General features: G+C 37.4%; 1 protein-coding gene and 1 long non-coding RNA gene across 3 annotated transcripts in view; one reads left to right on the top strand and one right to left on the bottom strand.

Moving 5' to 3' along the window:
- Positions 1-555: 555 nt before the first annotated feature.
- On the bottom strand, positions 556-1,533 carry LOC135707764 (uncharacterized). The gene is made up of 2 exons (XR_010518271.1): positions 866-1,533; positions 556-742 (listed from the first exon to the last, which is right to left on the bottom strand). It is a non-coding gene; the product is annotated as an uncharacterized LOC135707764 (long non-coding RNA).
- LOC135707757 (pleckstrin homology domain-containing family G member 5) overlaps positions 1,468-20,181 on the top strand; it is a 376,532-nt gene continuing 357,818 nt past the window's right edge. For both annotated transcript variants that reach the window (XM_065229640.1, XM_065229641.1), the window contains exons 1-2: positions 1,468-1,546; positions 12,132-13,591. In XM_065229640.1, the coding sequence (XP_065085712.1) occupies positions 12,284-13,591 (1,308 nt within the window). In that variant the 5' untranslated portion in view covers positions 1,468-1,546; positions 12,132-12,283. The remainder of the gene's footprint in view (positions 1,547-12,131; positions 13,592-20,181) is intronic.

Below are 20,181 nucleotides of genomic sequence, written 5' to 3' on the forward strand. Positions count from 1 at the left end.
GATAAAAATATGCTGTCTTTAGATTTTTCGTAGAACAATGTGTCGTATAGCCATTACAAATGGATATTTTTGGTTGCTAGTTGCTGTCAAAAAATGCTTTCCTGCTTTATATATTGATCTATATGTGGTAATATTGGGACCATTATGGACACTTAGGCCGACATGAGGGACAATGTATAGATATAATTATTTTTTAAAATTATTTCTAGTCTAGATTATTTTCTTGGTATGCAGAGCTGGTTAAGTAGACTAAGTATTTACACCTAGGAAGTTTCACTGGAATCTGAGAGGGTGCTGCCAACCAGTTGTCGAGTTGGCGTGTTATTCGTCGATTTGTATTGGTGTCAATTGACGCGTACTGCCCCGCTTACCCCTACCTATGCAAGTGTGCTGCAATGATCGCACATGGTCGCTAATGAAAACAAAAAATCAAGAGAACGATGCGCGCGTGCTCCTTCTCCGCCACTGATCGTCATCTTCCCCGTCACCGTTGGCCGTCACTAGTCGGACATCGTCGCGATTCCATTACATCATCGCAATAACTGCACAGTAAACTTCATGGTAAAGACGGCTTTTTTTATTAACCATATTTGTTGACTTTTTCTCTTTCTGCTTTTACACTTCTCCTGTGTTCTCTGTAAGTGTCTGGCGAGCTTTTTCGTCGATATTTGTTTTAAACTGAGTAGTTGAATGAAGGCGGTGCCGGTTGTAGTGTAGTAATTCCATCTATCGTAGACATACTCTAGAATCGAATTCGTAAATTACTAATGATCCCCAAAATTGACTTGAATGTTCGTGTTATTTGCAATATCATTTATCGAAATTGAAGACAATTGATGGGTTTGTTTTGAAAAGTGATACATACCATTTGACAGAGCCAGCAGTTTCTACACTAACAGACGAGGCCGATTTGCATTACTGCTGTGGACAGTTTTGGCACACGGTCTGCGGTTCGTTACGCCATGGGCGTGGAATAGTGTCAATCAAAGCGTACCAGTTACTATAATACTTCCAAACTCGTCAACCACGCGGAGTGTATCGTTGTCCCGTGAAATTGAAAGTATTCCAAAACTTTAACCGTGAATCAGCTGTTTCGGTGGGATTTGCTCATGCTGGAATCACTCGTACCGTTTGCGGTTCCATTCAATTCAATCCGTACGCGTGAAGGTGTGGGACACCAACCGAGCGATCACTAGCCGGTTAGTGATTCAACGGCCCCACACGAGATGCATCGAGCGTGTAGAGTGCGGTTAGCTGTCACTCAGCGGTGATGTTGTTATTGTTGATGCGTTGAGTGAAAACATCGCCCCTAAAGCAAGCAAGGTGATGGGAAAGAGTCAGTCTACAATTTTATCAACCTTACCTCGCTGCTCTGATAACGTTTTTGATAACGGTGACGCGACGCGAAAGGTGTAAGCTAAATAGTGGTTTTCGGTACTTGATACTATCGGTTGTTCCGAATCGTGACTTATAGTTGCTGGTTAATGTCATCCCTTGTTAGAAGAAGAGTGATTGTAGGTGATATTTTTGTTTGCCTTCGAAGACGGTTCGTACCTTTGCGTATATCGAAACAAAGTTGTAGTGAACAGTGACTGAAGGTGATGTTGGCTGTGAAGTTAACTTATCGGTTGAAGATGAGCTGATATCGCGAAGGTGAAATGGAAATGGTTCTTGAAATTAAGATGAAAGACAATTTATTACCATGTTGACGGGAGGGTGGAGTGTTGTTATAATCGGATCGATGATTCTTCAATTATGAAGATACACGATTGATTAGACTTCTTTGCAACCTTAATGAACTGTTACTCTATTTTTTTTCTAATGTCACTCGTAATTTTATTTATTTTTGGGATGTACAAATTTAGAAGCTACCAAGACTGCATAAAACAATAAAACGATTGTGTTTTCGGGAGAGTAAACAAAAAACAATTATCAAAGGCCAATATACTAAACCAGCGGTTTTTGCTCTATGCCCCCTTTTAAGCTCTATGCCCCCTTTTTTAAATTAGTCACCACCGTTCCTAGTCCAACAAAAAAGTGTCATAGTTACAAAACATATTTGACTACCACGCGTTACAATACATCCCAAGTAACATTTTAAGTTTTATGAAATACTACAAAGCAACTATAAAACAACATTCATAAAACTCTGGTCAAGGCTATTTTGTCATTAATGCGTCCATCAAAACCTCATTAAGACTTGAATACCATACGCGTGACAATGTTTGCACCATTGAGCAATGTCAAAATTAATATAAATCTAAAAAATTTCGTCTTCGAGTTTCTTTACTTATTTAAAGGGGGGATGTTTTTCAGAGTCTTAAACTATTTCAATCATCGATCGAATTTTCACTTGCTACAATTAAGGCCTCCACACGCTTCCGGAATGCACGGCAGGTTCTAATAATGTAGTCTGGATCCATTTCTCTACAGGTACGGGTCAATGTTTGTCTGAGGCTTACTGTACTTGGGTGGCGTTAAGAACAGGCCTTGACCTTCATGACGCGCCATATTGAGTAATCCAGCGGATTCAGATCGGGGCTGGATGGCGGCCACATATCCTTCGCCCAGAACGGAAGATACGGACCGTACTGTACCTTGATCCACGGAAGAATATACTTACTTAAAATCCCGATGTAGACCTCCGTGTTGACCTTGTCGTTTTCTGGAATGAACACCGGGTCAATTTTTTGCCATCAGAAGCCACCAATCCAAAGAGCATAAAAAAAACCCGTTCATATTTATGGCAGCATTTATGGAGGCAAAGTTGCCTGCAAAAAAGTTAAACGTCAAAGTTTGCAGTCAAAGTTGTTTCGATATTTAGTTGCGCTGTGCGATCCAGGGTTCTTCCAGGTAGTTTTCTCCCGATGGATTGTGAGCAGTTACTCAGATAGTTTGCGATACTGTTTTGCAACATTTCGCATTTCAAACCGAAAAAGATCCCCTTCTTCCGGATGGTTTCAGAAGTGCACCGATGCAGGGATGTACGCTTGAATGAAATTTTCGAAGCGTTGATTCTTTTGCCGAATAAAATTGCTGCTATGGATCGGAAACCAACTAATCTCCGCTAACTAACAGTTTCAGAGGTTTGCTGTCGGTTGTTATTTCGAATGTCATATATTCGCAAGATCTGAAGAAGGCTGGTATGTTTTTCAACTGTCGACAATGTTTTATGAATTCGAGGGTTTACTCACTTTACTCTTCTCCGCCAGATGGTCAGTCGTTTATGATGTGCTGGTTCTTCTAAAGAAGTGAATTTTGCTCAAATCGACTTGAATTTTTCATCCTACTTTGTCTATCCTTCGAGATTTTCTTGTCATAAATTTGGCTTTCATTACCATCTTTTAAGCTCAGGTTGTAAACAGAGGAATTGGATTGCACTTTAAAAAGCCTAAAAAGCAACAATAAATACTTTTTGCTCTAAAGCAATGGTTATTATTTAATGGTTTTACGGTTGCTTTAATAATGATGGAACACGTTTATAAAGTATGTTATCAATAATAAATAAACTATTGCTAATGACGTTTATGCTTGAATTACAGAGCAGTTTAAAGGATGGATTGAGAACTGTTTTGAATTTATTTTTAAAACAAGACAGTTTTTTACTTTCTTGGCAGAATATAAAACAGTAAAAAGCTAAGTTATTTAGCAGGAATGTTACACTTCGAAATGCTGTATTTATACTTAATGGATTGTTCATTGTCGTTATAAAACCATCATAAATCAGAGTGGATGCCAAATGGTTACTGAATTGTTACTTGGGATATTTACATACACTGTCAAATACTAGTTCATTGTATTGCAATAAAGTCTACGTAATTTCAAAGTGGAGTAGCCAACAAACCGGGAAAACCGGAAAAGCAGTGAAAACCGGGAAATGTTACCGGCAATTTGAAAAGTATCCGGGAAAATCCCGGAAATTGGATAGGAAAACCGGGAAAAACCAATGAAACAAATATCTCAACAAACATTGAAAGTTGAATAAGGGCTTGCTACTTCTATTTTTAATGGCTCTTAACCAGCTTGAATTTTTGTTAGGGTGTTTATTTCCATTCATCTATCCGGAATCAGTTAACCGATTGTACAAAAATAGTTAAACATGTTTTATTCGACAATGGAACCTTTCATTTGGTGGTTGTTTTGTCCAATTCGGTTCAGTGATTGTTGAGAAACACAGTTCCTTTAATCCGCGTTTTTGGTTCTTGATCCGTCCATACATCTTGAGCCAGTTGACCGATTCGAAAAATATTCTAAAGCGTTCCATGGAACCTTTCATTTGGTGATTGTTGCATCGAATTCCGTTAAGTGGTTGCCTTTTTAATATTTTAAGGATATTTTTCAGTGGTTGCCGAGAAACACGTCTTAGAACTTTTTTCGATACATACATACACACATACGTTATCTGAACTCGTCGAGATGAGTCGATTGGTATATGACACTTAACCAGGGTGGCAAGTGAATTTTTGATTTCAAATTCCTGGGTTTTTCCCGGTTTTCCAGGTATCTACTATAAAAATTCATGGTTTTTGAACAAAGCTTTAAATTTATCAGTTTTGCAGATTTCCTTTAATTCTTCTACATAAGTGAAATGTTTTTTTCAGTAACTTTAACGCTCTTGGATCATTCGTGACTTGTCCGGGGATGAGATTTGATTTCATGACTTTGACGTGAGAGGTATGGATGCTTACCACTACAACGGGGTCGTCCCCATGAGAGAAATGTCTTAAGTATATTATAAATGTATTAAGTGAAATACTTCAAATTATATGCTTCGTATGCAAACTAAACTGGTTTGAAAAAAAAAACGGAAGTAAAATAGTTATTCCATTACGTATATTCAACGTTCGCTAAGTTGTGTCGACTTTTCACCAACCAAAGGACAATCGCTAACTAAAATGCATATCATGTTCATTCATTTCTTTATTTAACGTCGGTCTCTGTTCCGCAATCTAGTGCCAATCACCGACGGACATCGATTGCCATCCATTGACGGCAATCGAATGTGCAGGAAGGCAGCTTCCACACCTGCGTAGGATATCGCACCCATTCATTCAAAACACATGTGCCGAGACCAACGACTTTAATTCTATGCTGGCTCCCAATAGCCATTAGTTGAAAAATTAGAGAAAAATGCCAAATGAACTGTATGCAGAGGTAATTAAATAAAAAATTGAGGACAAGACAATTCTGAAAATAATTCCAAAGTATTCCGAAGAATTTTTTAGAAGATTTGCGTGAAGAGTAGATCAAAAATGGTTGAACAGAAATTCAAAGGAATTCCTCCCACATAACATCTGGATCGGAAGACGATTTGAACTACTTATGAATAATTGAATCCCAAAAAAAAAGCCGTATAACTAATGGAAACTATGCATCTAAAATAGAATTTATTTCTTCTGGAAAAGAATGGCTCTATTTTACCAATTAATTCTGAAACTCTGGCTAAATCTTTACTTATTCAAGTGTTTTAAAATTTCTGCAACATAAATAAAAAAAAATTAAATTACATGCTTTCGAATCTGAGATAAAACTACCAACAAATTGTTTTCCAATCGCCTTGCGACCCACTGGTTCTTTCATATGACCTTAAATTTTTGGGCATTGTACTAGCCATTTCGGTTATTTTCGGTTTAACTTTGTATCATGATGATTCAGAATTGTGTATCGAAGGATCTGAAACTTCTGAATATTTAATATTGACATTTTTACTCTTCTTACAAAGTAGGGTATACATATTTCTTGGAAAACCGACTTAGGGTGGCAAGTGAACCAGGAAAACAAGGGAAATGTCGGGAATTTTGTTTTACCAGGAAAATCCGGGAAAAACCGGGAATTTTCAAGCAAAGGAAATACAACATCTGTCAAATTTAAGTGAAAATTCACCAAATGGAACACTCAGTACAAACACGACAAGAATTGACCAAGAATCACTCTAGTTGTTTATTTCACTCATATTTTAAATCTTATATTCTAGTACTTCAGCTACACTTCAAGATAATGCTTACGCCTAGCTTATCGTACGATTCTCTTTTTCTCTCTACACATGCTCTGTCATACATTCTTATGTGAGCATGAGTGACCGTCGTAGCTTACGTTTTTATGACCTAGTTGTGGGCTTCTGGTGTGGTGGCATGAGGAAATAAGTAAGTTTACTGGTAAGCTCATTGTGTGCTTGGAAGTAGGTTGTGGAAACGGAATGTAGGAAATGGAAGTTTAAAGGTATGAGTATGAGTATTTGTTTCAGTCCAAGGTTTTCCACTTAGCTAACGTCTACTGTAATCAAGTGGCTTAAGGCCAATTTCTTGACCTCCGCTCGAGGGGCACGCAATAATCTCTAACTCCTACGCAAGCCTTTTTTAAGTACAATAATTACAGTTAACTACATGATTAATTACTTTAATTACGAGCGTCGGAAATGTTTTGATTTAATTACTTTTAAGTACAAATTTCAGTTTTAATTACAAGTCGCATAAATTAAGTACATTAACTCCATTAATGTACAACGAGAAATGTACTTAAATTTCCCCCAGCGTACCGTTAGACCCTTTCGTTATTGGCCCGTGAAACAAAAATTTTACAGGCCCTTTTGCTACGTTAAGGATAATGTCAGCTCTGATAAATTCTATCGGTACCGCTGTTATGACTTCAGAATAGACCCTATAAACATACATCTCCTGGGACCTACGAGGAAATCTACGTTGGTGATTGGTGCCAATTCACATGCAACGATCGGTTCGTGATTGAAAATGTAGTCGGATTTCAATACTGCTGAGGTGTTGGCAGGGCAATGAACTATATCCTGGATCACGCCCCTGTCAAAGCACCGGAGAATGCGACAATGAAAGGAATGTTTGTTTGAGCTACCTGAAGTTTCTGAATACATCTGAAAATATTTTGATCAATTCATGCGAGAATTCATGGTTCCTGAGTTATATCGGTTCCCGTTGGGGTCACTTTTGGTCGGCATTCGGCTTTATTGTTCTGTAATAAGTATACACACGATGAACATCATGTTTTTTTTCGCTCAAACGATGTAATTGGACCAGTGGCAGCTATTTCGATGGTTCACAATCACATTGGGCATCCCGGAAATGTTCCGGTGCCCCGGGGAAGTGGCCAATTCTCAACAAGAACCAAAACCCATCATGCGACATATCAAACTTCATGATTTTACAAATCTTGGCCAGTAATGGACTTATTGAAAGTCCCTGGTCACACTAGCCCTTCCGGGAATGTTCCGGTGCCCCCGGGGAAGTGGCCAATTCTCAACAAGAACGAAACTCATCGTGCGACATATCAAACTTCATGATTTTACATATCTTTGCCAGTAATGGTCTTATTGAGAGTCCATGGTCACACTAGCCCTCCCAGACATGTTCCGGTGCCCCCGGAGAAGTGGCCAATTCTCAACAAGAACCAAAAACCCATCGTGCGACATATCAAAATTCATGATTTTCCAAACTTTGGCTGGTAATGGCCTTAATGAGACTCGACGGTCACACTAGCCCTCTCGGGCATGTTCCTGTGTCCCCGGGCAAACTTCAAACTTCATGATTCTGCACAGCTAATAATGGTTTTAGACAGTCCACAGTCCCATTTAATTATCCCCCCCCCCCCCCGGGTAGATATTCAACTCCCAATAAGAACCAGAACCCCTCGTGTGACATATCAAACTTCATTATTTTACGAAAATCCGTCGGTAATGACCATATTAAGAGTTCAAATTTGCTATCCCAGACAGCTGAACGGACACAGGAGCTGGTGAATACTTTGGACATTCACACGCTGCGCTACTTCCGGGAAAAAATCGCAGCTGGTACGCAATTGTCTTCCCAGCACGGATAACTTGAGTGTGTCAAGTTGATCGGTAACGATCATTTCGTGTCCTGTGCATATGGGACTCATCGTTTCCTATCGGTTTGGAGTTCTGCCCATAGTATTGTTTAGTTGACCCATGGAAAGATGAACAATGGGGAGGCGAATTTCATAAGTGCTATCGCGTCAATTCTGAATACGGATTTGATCATAATGTGATATTTCAGTTTCCAACTCTAGCATGGTGCTTCAAGAAATTTAGTATAAGTATTCGCAGAATTGGTCATGTTTGTAGTCTAGTAAAACATTAATATGCGTATTTCAGGGTGTAAGAAGAGTTTTTGAATAAATTAATGCATTCGAGTATGTGTTAAGGGTTTTCTTCAATTTTTTTAAATAGTTCAAGAATAAGGATTTGGGTACGTTTTTAATTACATTTGTGTAGCTTTAATTACATTTATTACAGAAAATTAATTTTTAATTACATTAATTACGTAATCAAATTGAACTACATGTTTTAATTACAGTAATTACACTGGCACTGCTTTGATTACGCGAAATTAATTTTAATTACATGACATACTTAATTTTCATTTTTAATTACTTAATTACATAGTTAAACACCTTGTACTTTAAATCCAACGCAGTCAAAAAGGCTATTGCGTGCCCCTCGCCTCCGCTCAATCCTTGACCTCCTCAATCCTTGACCTCCTCAATCCTGGATAAACTAAAAGGGTACATTAGTCCGTATTGGAGATATTGGAATTTACTATATATGTCATTAACACTCCAAGCCCGAAGCCTCAGTAAAATGTTTGAAAAATCATAGCTCAGCCTTTTATTTACAAATTTCAAATTTATTGGCATCATCTGAAACTAGATACTTTAAAAATTTATTCGGTATCAATAGATTTAAAATCTATTGATGAATTGTAGAGCAACGATTGTTCAAACTTTGCAAATTTTCTGCTACACATTTTGATGGAGGCATCGTGTTCGGAGTGGTAAAAAAAGGGGTGCAGTTTGCATTCAACTCGCACTTTCTCTTGACAATCACATATCCAGCACCGAAAGCAAGATTTGTGATAGATCAGGGCACGTAGATGTTAAATTTGACAATTTCGGGTGGTTTGTTTCGGTTCACATTCGTAGTTATCTGTTGCCATCACTTTTACTCTGGTGTTAAATGAAAGGGATACAATAAGACGAAATTGTGAGATTAGGGACCGTGCACTGATCTATATGAGCTTTCATCGTGTTTGTACTGAGTCTGTGTTCCATTTGGTGAATTTTCACTTAAATTTGATAGATGACGTATTTCCTTTGCTTCCCAGTTTTTCCTGGTAAAACAAAATTCCCGACATTTTCCTGGTTTTCCTGGTTCACTTGCCACCCTGCTTAACCCTTCAGGTCTCGGATCGAAAGTCGGTTTTCCAAGAAATATGTATACCCTACTTTGTAAAAAGAGTAAAAATGTCAATATTAAATATTCAGAAGTTTCAGATCCTTCGATACACAATTTTGAATCATCATGATACAAAGTTAAACCGAAAATAACCGAAATGGCTAGTACAATGCCCAAAAATTTAAGGTCATATGAAAGAACCAGTGGGTCGCAAGGCGATTGGAAAACAGTTTGTTGGTAGTTTTATCTCAGATTCGAAAGCATGTAATTTATTTATTTTTTATTTATGTAGCAGAAATTCTAAAACACTTGAATAAATCTTTACGCCAGAGTTTCATAATTAATTATTAAAATAGAGCCATTCTTTTCCAGAAGAAATAAATTCTACTTTAGATGCATAGTTTCCATTAGTTATACGGCCTTTTTTTGGGATTCAATTATTCATAAATAGTTCAAATCGTCTTCCGATCCAGCTTCTTATTTAATTTAAATTATACTCTGAACACCCTTTAATAACACCCTGTTTGTATTTCTCTTGTAATTCTCTCTACAATTAACTTGGCTATTCTCCTCACATTCCCTATGCAATTCTCACCCATTTTGTTTATACACCTCATTACTACCTTGGAATTCTTCACCCAAAACAAATGACATGAACATCAAAAGCAAGGGAGGATTTTTTAAGTTCACTGCATTAAAAAAAAACCTTTCAAAATGAGAATTCACTAGTCAGCCTGCTATCCTTGCTTAAAATGCACGCCTGCTCAAAAAACTTGATACCAATGGCAGCAGCACTCACATGGCTAATTCCACAATATAACCAACGACCAATTATAATGGAGACGACTCTAGCAAATATGCAGAGAAGATTTTTATTTGCTGTCTTGAGTTGCGTGCGTAGATAGAAAAAAAAAAGATTTATGAAGATTTCGAAGGTTTCCTGAAAAAGGCTGGACCACGACGATAGCGGATGAAATTAGACGCAAGAAATGGTCGAAGACTTTTCTTAGACTGATTCAATAGCTTGATATTATTAGAGCATCCTAATTACAGAACAGAACAGAATTCCACTTTAGGGAGGTCAAATTCTGGTTGAAAACCATTTTACTAGACAATTCTTAATATAACTGTACTTTCTAAATTGTTCACATACTTAATACTATTACTATAAATGCATTTAAATCACATTAAATAGAGGCCTAAGGGACAATTATGTAAGGAGATGGGGTGGAGGAGAAGTCTCATTATTTCATACAGAATCTTACAATAGAGGGAGATACAGAAGAGAGTGGTTTGTATCATAAGTGTTGGAATTTACGATCGTACTTGGAGGTGTTCCTTCATCAGACCCAAAGCAAGATGTTTTAAGAAAATCCTGCGTGACATACATTCTGCCTTGGAAGATTCCATTTGAATAACTTGCGCATTAATTCCAGCGACAATCGTTAGTACATAGAAAAAGCTTGGGTACAAAGTCGAATTTTTCTTGACACAGAGTAAGCAGCACACATTTTTTCGATAGAAGAAGTTTACTTGTACCTTGGTGCCACCTAGTGAGTTTATTTGCATTCGGGCACCACCTACACGCAAACCAAAAATTTATTACAATGAATGTTAGTTCCATTTCCTATCATCTTCTGTTCATGAATATCGCAGCGAATGTTAGAAGTTGACCTTGCAGGCGATGTAATAGTTTTTTGCCTTTTTTATTTCGTGTTCTGTCTGTGCTTTCACCTACACAAGCAATCATTTGCCTTGATTTTTATGTATAACATGGTAGAACGACGCACACACTTGCCTCGAATCTCTCCAGCAGAAAAAGCATACGAAGTCGAGTGTGAGATGAAATTAGCGCTTCTTGTTTGCTTTTAGGCTATCCATATTCAGAAGCATGGAGAGAGCAGTGAAGAAAGCACAGGTCTGATAATCGCAACGTCCAGTCCGGCAACCTTTTTCCAATTTTTTTGGACATGATTAATTTCGCTCACTAATACACTCCACATTTTTCGGTCTCAAATTTTGTTGCATTGGACCGCAGCTAGATATATTGCATCCTCGGTTCATGCGGTCTCCACTAACATCCTCTGATGATGAATCCCACATAATTGTAAGCGAATCTTACATGCACCGGTTGGGTGTAGTAAGTCAAGCTAAAAAGTTAAAAAGTCATCCACATTAGATCCGTTTGCGTTGCGTTGACGTTGACGTTGACGTAGATTAAGCTGTCCCTTTACCGCAACGCGGCAATTCCGGATCTAATATGGGTGGCCCTTAAGGCTATTCCATATCCACTCAAAGCGCCACTAATTATTTCGTATCATGTTGGAAATAAGTAGAAAACTAATTTGACTATAAGGTATTCTTTTATTTGAGAGGTTAATAACGAAAAAAAAACAAAGTTATGATGATAACCAAAGAAAATGAATAAAACGTTATCATCATCAATCCAACATAAAAGAGTAACAAAGTAAAAGTTTTAAACAGCAAGATGTTCCGACGTTTTTGTTTTATTTCATTCCTTTCAAAAATATCAATTTCAAGAACCATTCCACACGAGCCTTCGACTGTTTTATCTCTTCGGTATTCAATGAAATAAACGCGATATCGCGCTTTTCTGAGCAAACAGAGAGTCACTCGCCGTAAAAGAATAACATAAATAAAAAAAACACAAACTACACGCAAGCATGTGAGTGGTGCTGCAAGTCGTTTGGTCCCTTCCACCTTGCTCGCCAGGTAGACCGCTTGGATGCCTAGCTAGGTGTATGGTAAGCGGCCTGGCGGTGGTCAGCAAAAATACCGCAAAAAATTGTGTACGATACCGCTTGCTGCTTGAGTGTTGACCATCGAGCAACAACGAGTGACATGCTTTGGTTGTTTCCTCACCCGTTGTTCCACTCCTCTCTGGTTTCAGCTTATGGTACTTGGATGATAAGAAAAGTTTTCAGCTGAATTACTCTCGATGTAGAGCGTTTGCGTCGGCGTTTGGACACTTTGATTTGGTGCTGGTTATTTTATATGGTGCCTAACGTTTGTGGAAAAAACGAGTGTTACTAATTAAAAAACATGAATCGCTCCAAAAACAAAAACCAACGGAAGGCGAACTCCCAACCAGCTAGGCAGAAAAACAATTCCGAGCCGGTTAGCCAAGCTTCCGATCAGAGTGAAGTGATGAAAACATCTAGAAATAAAGCAAGTTACCGTAGCGGAAGACAGGGAAGTAAATTCAAAAACGTTACCGCAAAAGTGGACACCGGTCGATCAGCCGAAGTGAAGCCTCCAGAATGCAAGCAACCTGTAGAACCTATTCCTGATCCTCCAATGAAGATGGAGCGATCAAACAGTTTTAGTATAACGCGCAAGTTATCCAAAATATACAACAAACTCAGTGCAAGTCGTGAAAGTTTGTCCACCACCGGAGAAGAGCCCACAAAAGTCTTCCAATTTTCGCGAAGCCTTAGTTTATCATCGATTCAATTGAAGAAGAACTACAGACGAAGTCAGAATGAATCCAACTTGAAAAAGCTTCACGAAGACGCAATTTTGGAGCACGCGGAAAATAGTGATGAGCCACCTCCTGTTCCGGATTGCAAATCAGTCCCTTTAAAAAACGAAACACCGAAGTTGGAGCGCTCCAACAGTATCATAGCTTCCTTACGTAGGAAGATCAGCTTTCGATCCGATATCAAACCAAAACTGCCAACCAAATGGAACACGTCCTTGCAAAATCTACGTCAAGAAGATTACATGGTTAGTTATCATGATTTGAGCTTCGTCGATTATGATCAGTTTAACCATTATCAGGCTCATCTGGAACGAAGATTGAGTGCTAGCCAGTGTGACTTGTCACCGAAACGTCCGGTTTCAATGATGCTTCAAACGACTGGAATCCCTGTAACAGAAGCATCCAATGCTCCGGTTATAAAACGACGTCAAAAGACAGATCATGATCTTCGTCGGAAAACGCTCGTTCGGCATAGTTTTGACTTTGAAAACAATCTGGACTCGGATAAGAACCTCTATCGGAACAGCATTGATGGTGAAAAATTGAAATTCTTAAGCAAAATGAATCGTAAATCCTTTCGTTGGAGTGCGGATGTTGAACGGGATGTCGATGCACTCAATTTGGATAGTTTGGATCAGCTGAACGTGGTAAAGAAGCCTTCTGATGGGCTTCTACATTCTGTATCCGCTGAAGGAGCACTCGATGTTTGTGATAGTGGAATGGTAGATGGAGGTGAAAGTGAGAAATCGGAAAAGGTGAAAAGTGAACACTACAGTGCAAGTGTGGGATACGTGAGTCGTAGTGAGAGCATGAAGCGATCGAGATCCTGGAACGACTCCCTGATAGGAACAGACAGGCCACTCGAACAGGTAGGTCAATGGTATGTTTGAGTAATACACGTTTTATGGCGTTGGGTATAGCGTTAAATCGAAAAAAAAGGTGGAGATTAGGAAGGCTTCACCCTCGATAAGGATGGAATGTTATCGAGAAAGATTTGTGGCGTTGCTTTAAGGGTATAAGATTGCCAACCAAGCGTTGAAAGCATAACCTCAGTCTACCACTGCGTTGTTTCTTAGTAAAACACCGTGCATCAAAATTAATCTAAAACAAATAAATATCACTTGCATTTCGTCTACCCTCGATGGAAGGCAGCTCAGGTCACGACATCATTGAACACCAACCAAACGAAATATTTTAGGTGCAATTTTTTCATTTGAGGCTTGTTTTAAAATATTTTATCGGGGTGTAATTGTCCACATGGGTTTCGGCACAACAAATGAATTTTCGACATGATTTACACCAAAAATTAGGAAAACAAAAACGGAAATTGTTGTAGAACTCCTTACAAAACATTTTAATTCTAGCCTCATAGGAAAGGAGCGAACCTAAGCTGTCGTATGATGGGTGTTTCAGGGATACTGATTTTTTGACATAGGACTACGTCTCTATGGACTATACTGGGTTGCAAATCAAGAAATTGTGTAATGAAATAGTCTTAGGTTTTAATCACTTAGAACATTTCACAGCCTTTGATTCAAAATTGATGTAAGGTTTGTTCAATATAAAGATTATAGTAATTTATTTTTAGTAATCTATTGAAAATTGATCACATTTTTAGGCCGCTGTCAACCAATCACGTGCTTGCTTGCTATGACTATCGAGAGAACAGAGAGAGACGACCGGTTGCGAGGTTATAGAAGAGCTTACCTGTACGTTTTGCTTCAGATTGTCTGGGAATGTGACGGTGTTTTATTTTTTTTTATCGATTTTCTAGGAAAAGCTTCTCGAATACCGTAGAACCCCGTTGCTTAGCTAAAATTGCATTTAAACGGCGTTTACTTTGAAATTGTTTACCGGGTATCCCTACAATGGCACTACGAAATGTAATTGAATTGTGAGTTTAATTCGACTCATGTATTGAGTTACTTTTATCGGCTGTGTAGACTGGGTAATTTTTTTTCTCGATTTTCGTCATATTCAAGCCGATTTTTGAGGAAAATTTTACTCATTCAGTGAGTAACTTCACTTTCACGATTTTAAGTGAAATGTTCAGCCTAATAGAAGGTGTTGAGTTAAGAATTCTTCTTCCAAGTGGCACTAATAAATTATTTGCTTAACTTGACATCTTGACTAGATAGAAGGTTTCTGTCTTTGGAAAAGTTTTCAAGTTAAAGAGACTTATTGGATGGTGTACATCCTAGTATGCTTTTTAACTTATTGTTGCTTTAACATGCGACATCGACCTTATTATTGACCTTAGTGTGCAATTTGACGTCTTATTGCTTGCTTAACTTGATCGTACGACTAGATAAAAGTTTGCTGTCTTGAGTTCTGAATGGCAAGACCTATCGTATCTCATTGAAAAAAAAACACTAATCACTAGGTGCCAGTTGATACTAATGGCTTGCTTAAGTCGACATCTTGACTTGATAGATGGTTGTTGTCAACACGACCTATTATGTAGTGAAAATCTCAGTTCTAAATTCTCACACCAGGCCCGCTGAAAATTAATCAAATTGCAGAAAATAGGAATGGAGCCTGGACTTTTGAATTGACTTCAATCATACCTAACACATCGTAAACAAATAGTTCGCTTTCAAAATAAACTTTCAGAGCCAATTACAGTCACCTCTGGGGTACCCCAGGGTTCTCATTTAGGCCCACTTCTTTTTATTTTGTACATAAACGACATTTCCTACATACTTAAAAAAATTAAATTGCTTGTATATGCAGACGACATGAAGCTCTTTATGGAAATAAGTAATTCTAGCGATGCAGAAGAATTCCAGAATGAAATCAGTATATTCCACACCTGGTGTAGTAAAAGTCTACTTCAACTGAACGTAAAAAAATGTACTGCAATAGCATTTAGCAGAAAAATTGAAACACCGCATATTGAATTATCATTAGGCAACCAAATAGTAGAAAAAAGCAAAATTGTAAGAGATCTAGGTGTAATCCTAGACTCCAAACTAACTTTTATAGAACATTATAATACTATCATTAGTAAAGCAAACAGAATGCTAGGCTTCATCAAAAGGTTCAGTCATAATTTCGAAGACCCATACACTATTAAGCTATTATATACCACATATGTAAGGCCAATTCTGGAATACTGCCACCTAGTATGGAATCCATACATTTCCATACACGAAGAACGCATAGAATCTGTCCAAAAACAATTCCTTTTATATGCTTTACGTAAATTGAATTGAACTGCATTTCCATTACCATCTTATGAAGCGCGCTGCATGCTCATCAATATACAAACACTTAAGGAGCGCCGCCAATTTGCAATGCTTTTCTTCATCAACGACATTATTTCAATGCGCATAGATTCGGCAGAAATTCTCGCACAATTAAATTTTTACACACCTTGTCGATATCTTAGAACACGGAATTTATTTTCAGAAACATCGTACAGAACAAACTATGCAAAAAATAGCCCAATCAATCGAATGATGCGTCTATATAATTTGCATTGCGGAACTATTGACATCACCATGTCCAAGCAGCAAATAAAAACTAAGCTAAAACAGAATAGAATTAATGCATAGTATGTAAGTAAACACTGTAATAATCATTGTATGTAGTCTACACTGGCTTGACGAAATGGAAATAAAAAATGAAAATACACCCAACCGGGGGATGTAAGATTTGCTTACAATTATGTGGGATTCATCATCAGAGGATGTTAGTGGAGACCGCATGAACCGAAGATGCAATATACCGAGCTACAGTCCAATGTAAGAAAATGGAGAAAGAAAAATGTGGAGTGTATTAGTGAGTAAAATGAATCATTTCAAAAAAAAAGTGCCGACTGGGGAGGACTCGAATCACGAACGTTGCGATTATCAGACATGTGCTTTTTCCAGTGCTCTCTCCATGCTTCGGAACATGGATAGGCTAAAAACAAACAAGAAGCGCTCATTTCCTCGCATACTTGACTTCGTTTGCTTTTCTGCTGGAGAGCATCGAACGTCGTTCTACCATGTTATACTTAACAATCAAGGCAAATGCTTGCTTGTGTAGGTGACAACATATACAGAACACGGAATAAAAAAATATTAAAAACCATTGCATCGTCTGCAAGGTCAAATTCTAACATTCGCTGCGATGTTCATAAACAGAGGATGATAGGAAATGGAACTAACATTCATTGTAATAAATTTTTGGTTTGCGTGAATATCGCTTTGCTATGGAACGGCTGTATATGTAGTTTAAACCGGTTTGATATATGAAATGCATTTTAAATAGCGAATGTTCACTCCGGTTACAATAAATAAACATTATTCAGTATGTACCTGGACATTGGTTGTACATGGTTTGAACGGCATAGGAACTGAATTTCGAAATATTAAAAATGAATTCAATTAAGGACATTGAATGTTCCCTAATTTCAACACTTTGAATTGAAGTTTTGTTTGTTTAAGAATAAAATTAATAAATCAATAAATTTGTAATTATTAATTAAATTATTAAACAAAAAAAAACAATCTCATAGTCCTACGTCAATAATACGGTCGGGTTTGAGAAACAACCCTTATTAAAACTAGATTTGCTATCAGAGATACCCAGTGCCGTGGTTGTGGGTAGTCGCGGGTAGTCGGCGACTACTTAGCTGCAAACCGAAAAAATGTTTACAAAATAGATAAAATACAGCAATTCAATGAGAGCAAAATCTCACCGCAAATGTAAAATTTTAAAAATAAACAGCACCCAAGTCAGTCCCCTCGAACACTTGCGCCCCCAAATAACAAGTTCGACGAAAAATATTAAATTTGAAATAACTAGCGTCTGATATACCCCTGAAATGAAAGCATGTTCAAGTAAATTTAAAAATCAGTTAATTTGAAATGGTAAGCGCCCCTGGTAGACAAATTCAGAGAAAATTTATCAAAATGAGTAAAATTTGAAATGTTTTGCGTCCCTGATTAACACGTTCTAGAAAACATTTAAAAAAGATATATTTGAAATGTCTTGCGACCCTGGTAAGCATATTTAAAAAGCTTGAAATCGTTAAAAAAAAAAAGTTAAATCTGGAAAATCTTTATTCGTATAAATATATAATTTGAAATAGCTAGCGCCCCTGGTAAGAGTTGAAAAAATGTCAACTTTTAAGTGGCTTGCGCTAGTATACTTGGTAAACATGAAATTTGAAATAGTCTGCGCCCCTGATATGATCAGGGATACAAAATCGTTAAATTTGAAATTGATTGCGCCTGATAAACATGTTCTAGAAAAAAAAAATGATAAAAACGAATTTGATAAAAATAATCTCAAATTGAAAATAGCTTGCACCCTTTGGAAATATGATCAAGGAAAAATGAAAAAAAGTATAATGCTAGCGCCCTTGGTAGACATGTTCAGGGAAAAAAATATTTTTAAAAATTGATAAAAATCTTTAAACTTGAAGTAGTTAGGAAGCATTTTTAAAAAAATATTTAATTTGAAATGGCTTACACCTTTGGTAAACATGTTCGGGATAAAATTGACAAAATCTTAAATTTGAAATGAATTGCGTGCTAAAATTGAACTTGCAAATTTATTTTTTCTAAATTTAATTTTAATTTAATTATATTCTGGTAACACTGTTACAGGCCCAATCTTAGATCCATAGGCCAACATTGGAGCCATTTTTCCTTTATAAACCTCGTTTATTATGCTTTGTATATATTCAAATATAGATGCTCTTCAATATGAATCTGTTGGCTAACCTGTTCGAACAATAGGGATAACGAAAAAACTCTAAAGGCTTTCCGTGCTGTAACACAGTATCGTAATGGGCTACGATAGTTAATACAAATATAACAACTCCTTCATCCATCAAGTAGTTAATGACATTGTATATTTAAAATTCTAACTTATCATCGATAGCTGGGAAACAGCAAAGCCTTCAACACCAAATTACTATTCAGAAACATTCTCTTACGAATAACTACAAATCCTATCATAACCCAGTAAATATTTTTTTTGCCAGTGGTGGCGGGGGGAATACCCCTCACCATCCCTCTCCAACGGGGGAGTTTGGTAAAGAGAGATGATCAAACCGATTTGTACCTGTCTAAAGTTGTCCTTGCTCGCTTTCTACTCTCTATATGTAATTTTCACACTGCCGTACTCTAACGGAACTATCAATTCTATACTTTATCTCCTCATCTATCGTATAAAAATTACCACTTTAGTCTGTTATTTGAAATTAGCATCTTCAACTATAAACCAATAAATATAATATTTAATCATATTAGATTTTCGAAGTCGTTTGAAACGTGTAAGTTTGAATAAACCGCCTTACGCTTGCGTTTGGACCGTTTTCCGTCAGTTGAATGCACCATCGCCTGAATACCAGAACCGTCTTTCGTTTGAAAAAAATATTAAAATCTCCGCGATATTATCAACAATCAATACGAAACTAACGATTTTAAATTGGCTCACCACTTTAGTAGCCTATTGGTCCCAAGCAAACGATTAACGTACCCTATTCTAGTTGAAATTCTATTACTACACTATGTTTGTTTTGATTCGCTATGAAAGTTTGACAGATAACATCAGGGGTGTGTGGATTCATGCAGAACATGCAGGGGTGAGTGAAATAGCTTGGGACTGCTTGGGACCGTTGTTCTGGTACTGAGTGAGCCAAAAATAATAATGATTTTCTTCGGGAACCAGTGGTCTTAGAGTTACCGCTATGATATTATAGCGCACACGTTAGATTAGTCGCAAATATGCACGATATTTCATGAAAATTTAAGTCTAATTTCGAATAAATCAGCAATGTTGTATCCAAGCATGTCAGCAGATTCGTTCTTTAGGCCACACATTGCTCTAATAATAATAATCTAACATTAAACGAGGAGAGGTTTTCCGCGATAGATAAAATTAAGAATTTTGTTTGTATATCGAGATCTCTGCCATTTGGTCAGACCGTGGAATTGAAACCAAAAACGGTGGATCTTGTCAACTGAAAGACCACCCTTAGTTAAGCTGTGTAGTTACTACGCTTCCAATCTGAATCTTAATTCCTCGATGTCGGGGAGCATTTTCACCTCGAATTGGGCAGTTCGTCTTCTCCAAAGTTCCAAGTTGCAAACTGCTTGTTTACATCAGAATAAGGATTTATCACAACGCAAATTAAAACATTAGTCCTTGAAAATCTTGCCACTTTACATCGGTAATTGCAGAGTTGGTAACGGTCAGTGACGTTTGACGAAAACCAAAAATAGTTTGTCACGGTACCAAAATCATTTGTTCCATACATCCCTCTTCAGTGACGAAAAGGGTCGGACAGTGGGATTTTGGATCTAATTTCCGTCCTACTAAGCGCTTTACCTCTCTTTTTAGAACGGGTTTGAACAAAAAATCGAATATTTCTATCAAAGATTACTTTTAAATTTATTCACCTTTGCATACGTACCGTTGGATTTGATAAAGAGTCACAAATTGTTTAAAATCTAATACT

This window comes from Ochlerotatus camptorhynchus, unplaced genomic scaffold (genome assembly GCF_037179485.1).
Source record: "Ochlerotatus camptorhynchus isolate MF236.1 unplaced genomic scaffold, CSIRO-AGI_Acam_v1.1 ptg000317l, whole genome shotgun sequence".
Lineage (NCBI taxonomy): Eukaryota > Metazoa > Arthropoda > Insecta > Diptera > Culicidae > Ochlerotatus > Ochlerotatus camptorhynchus.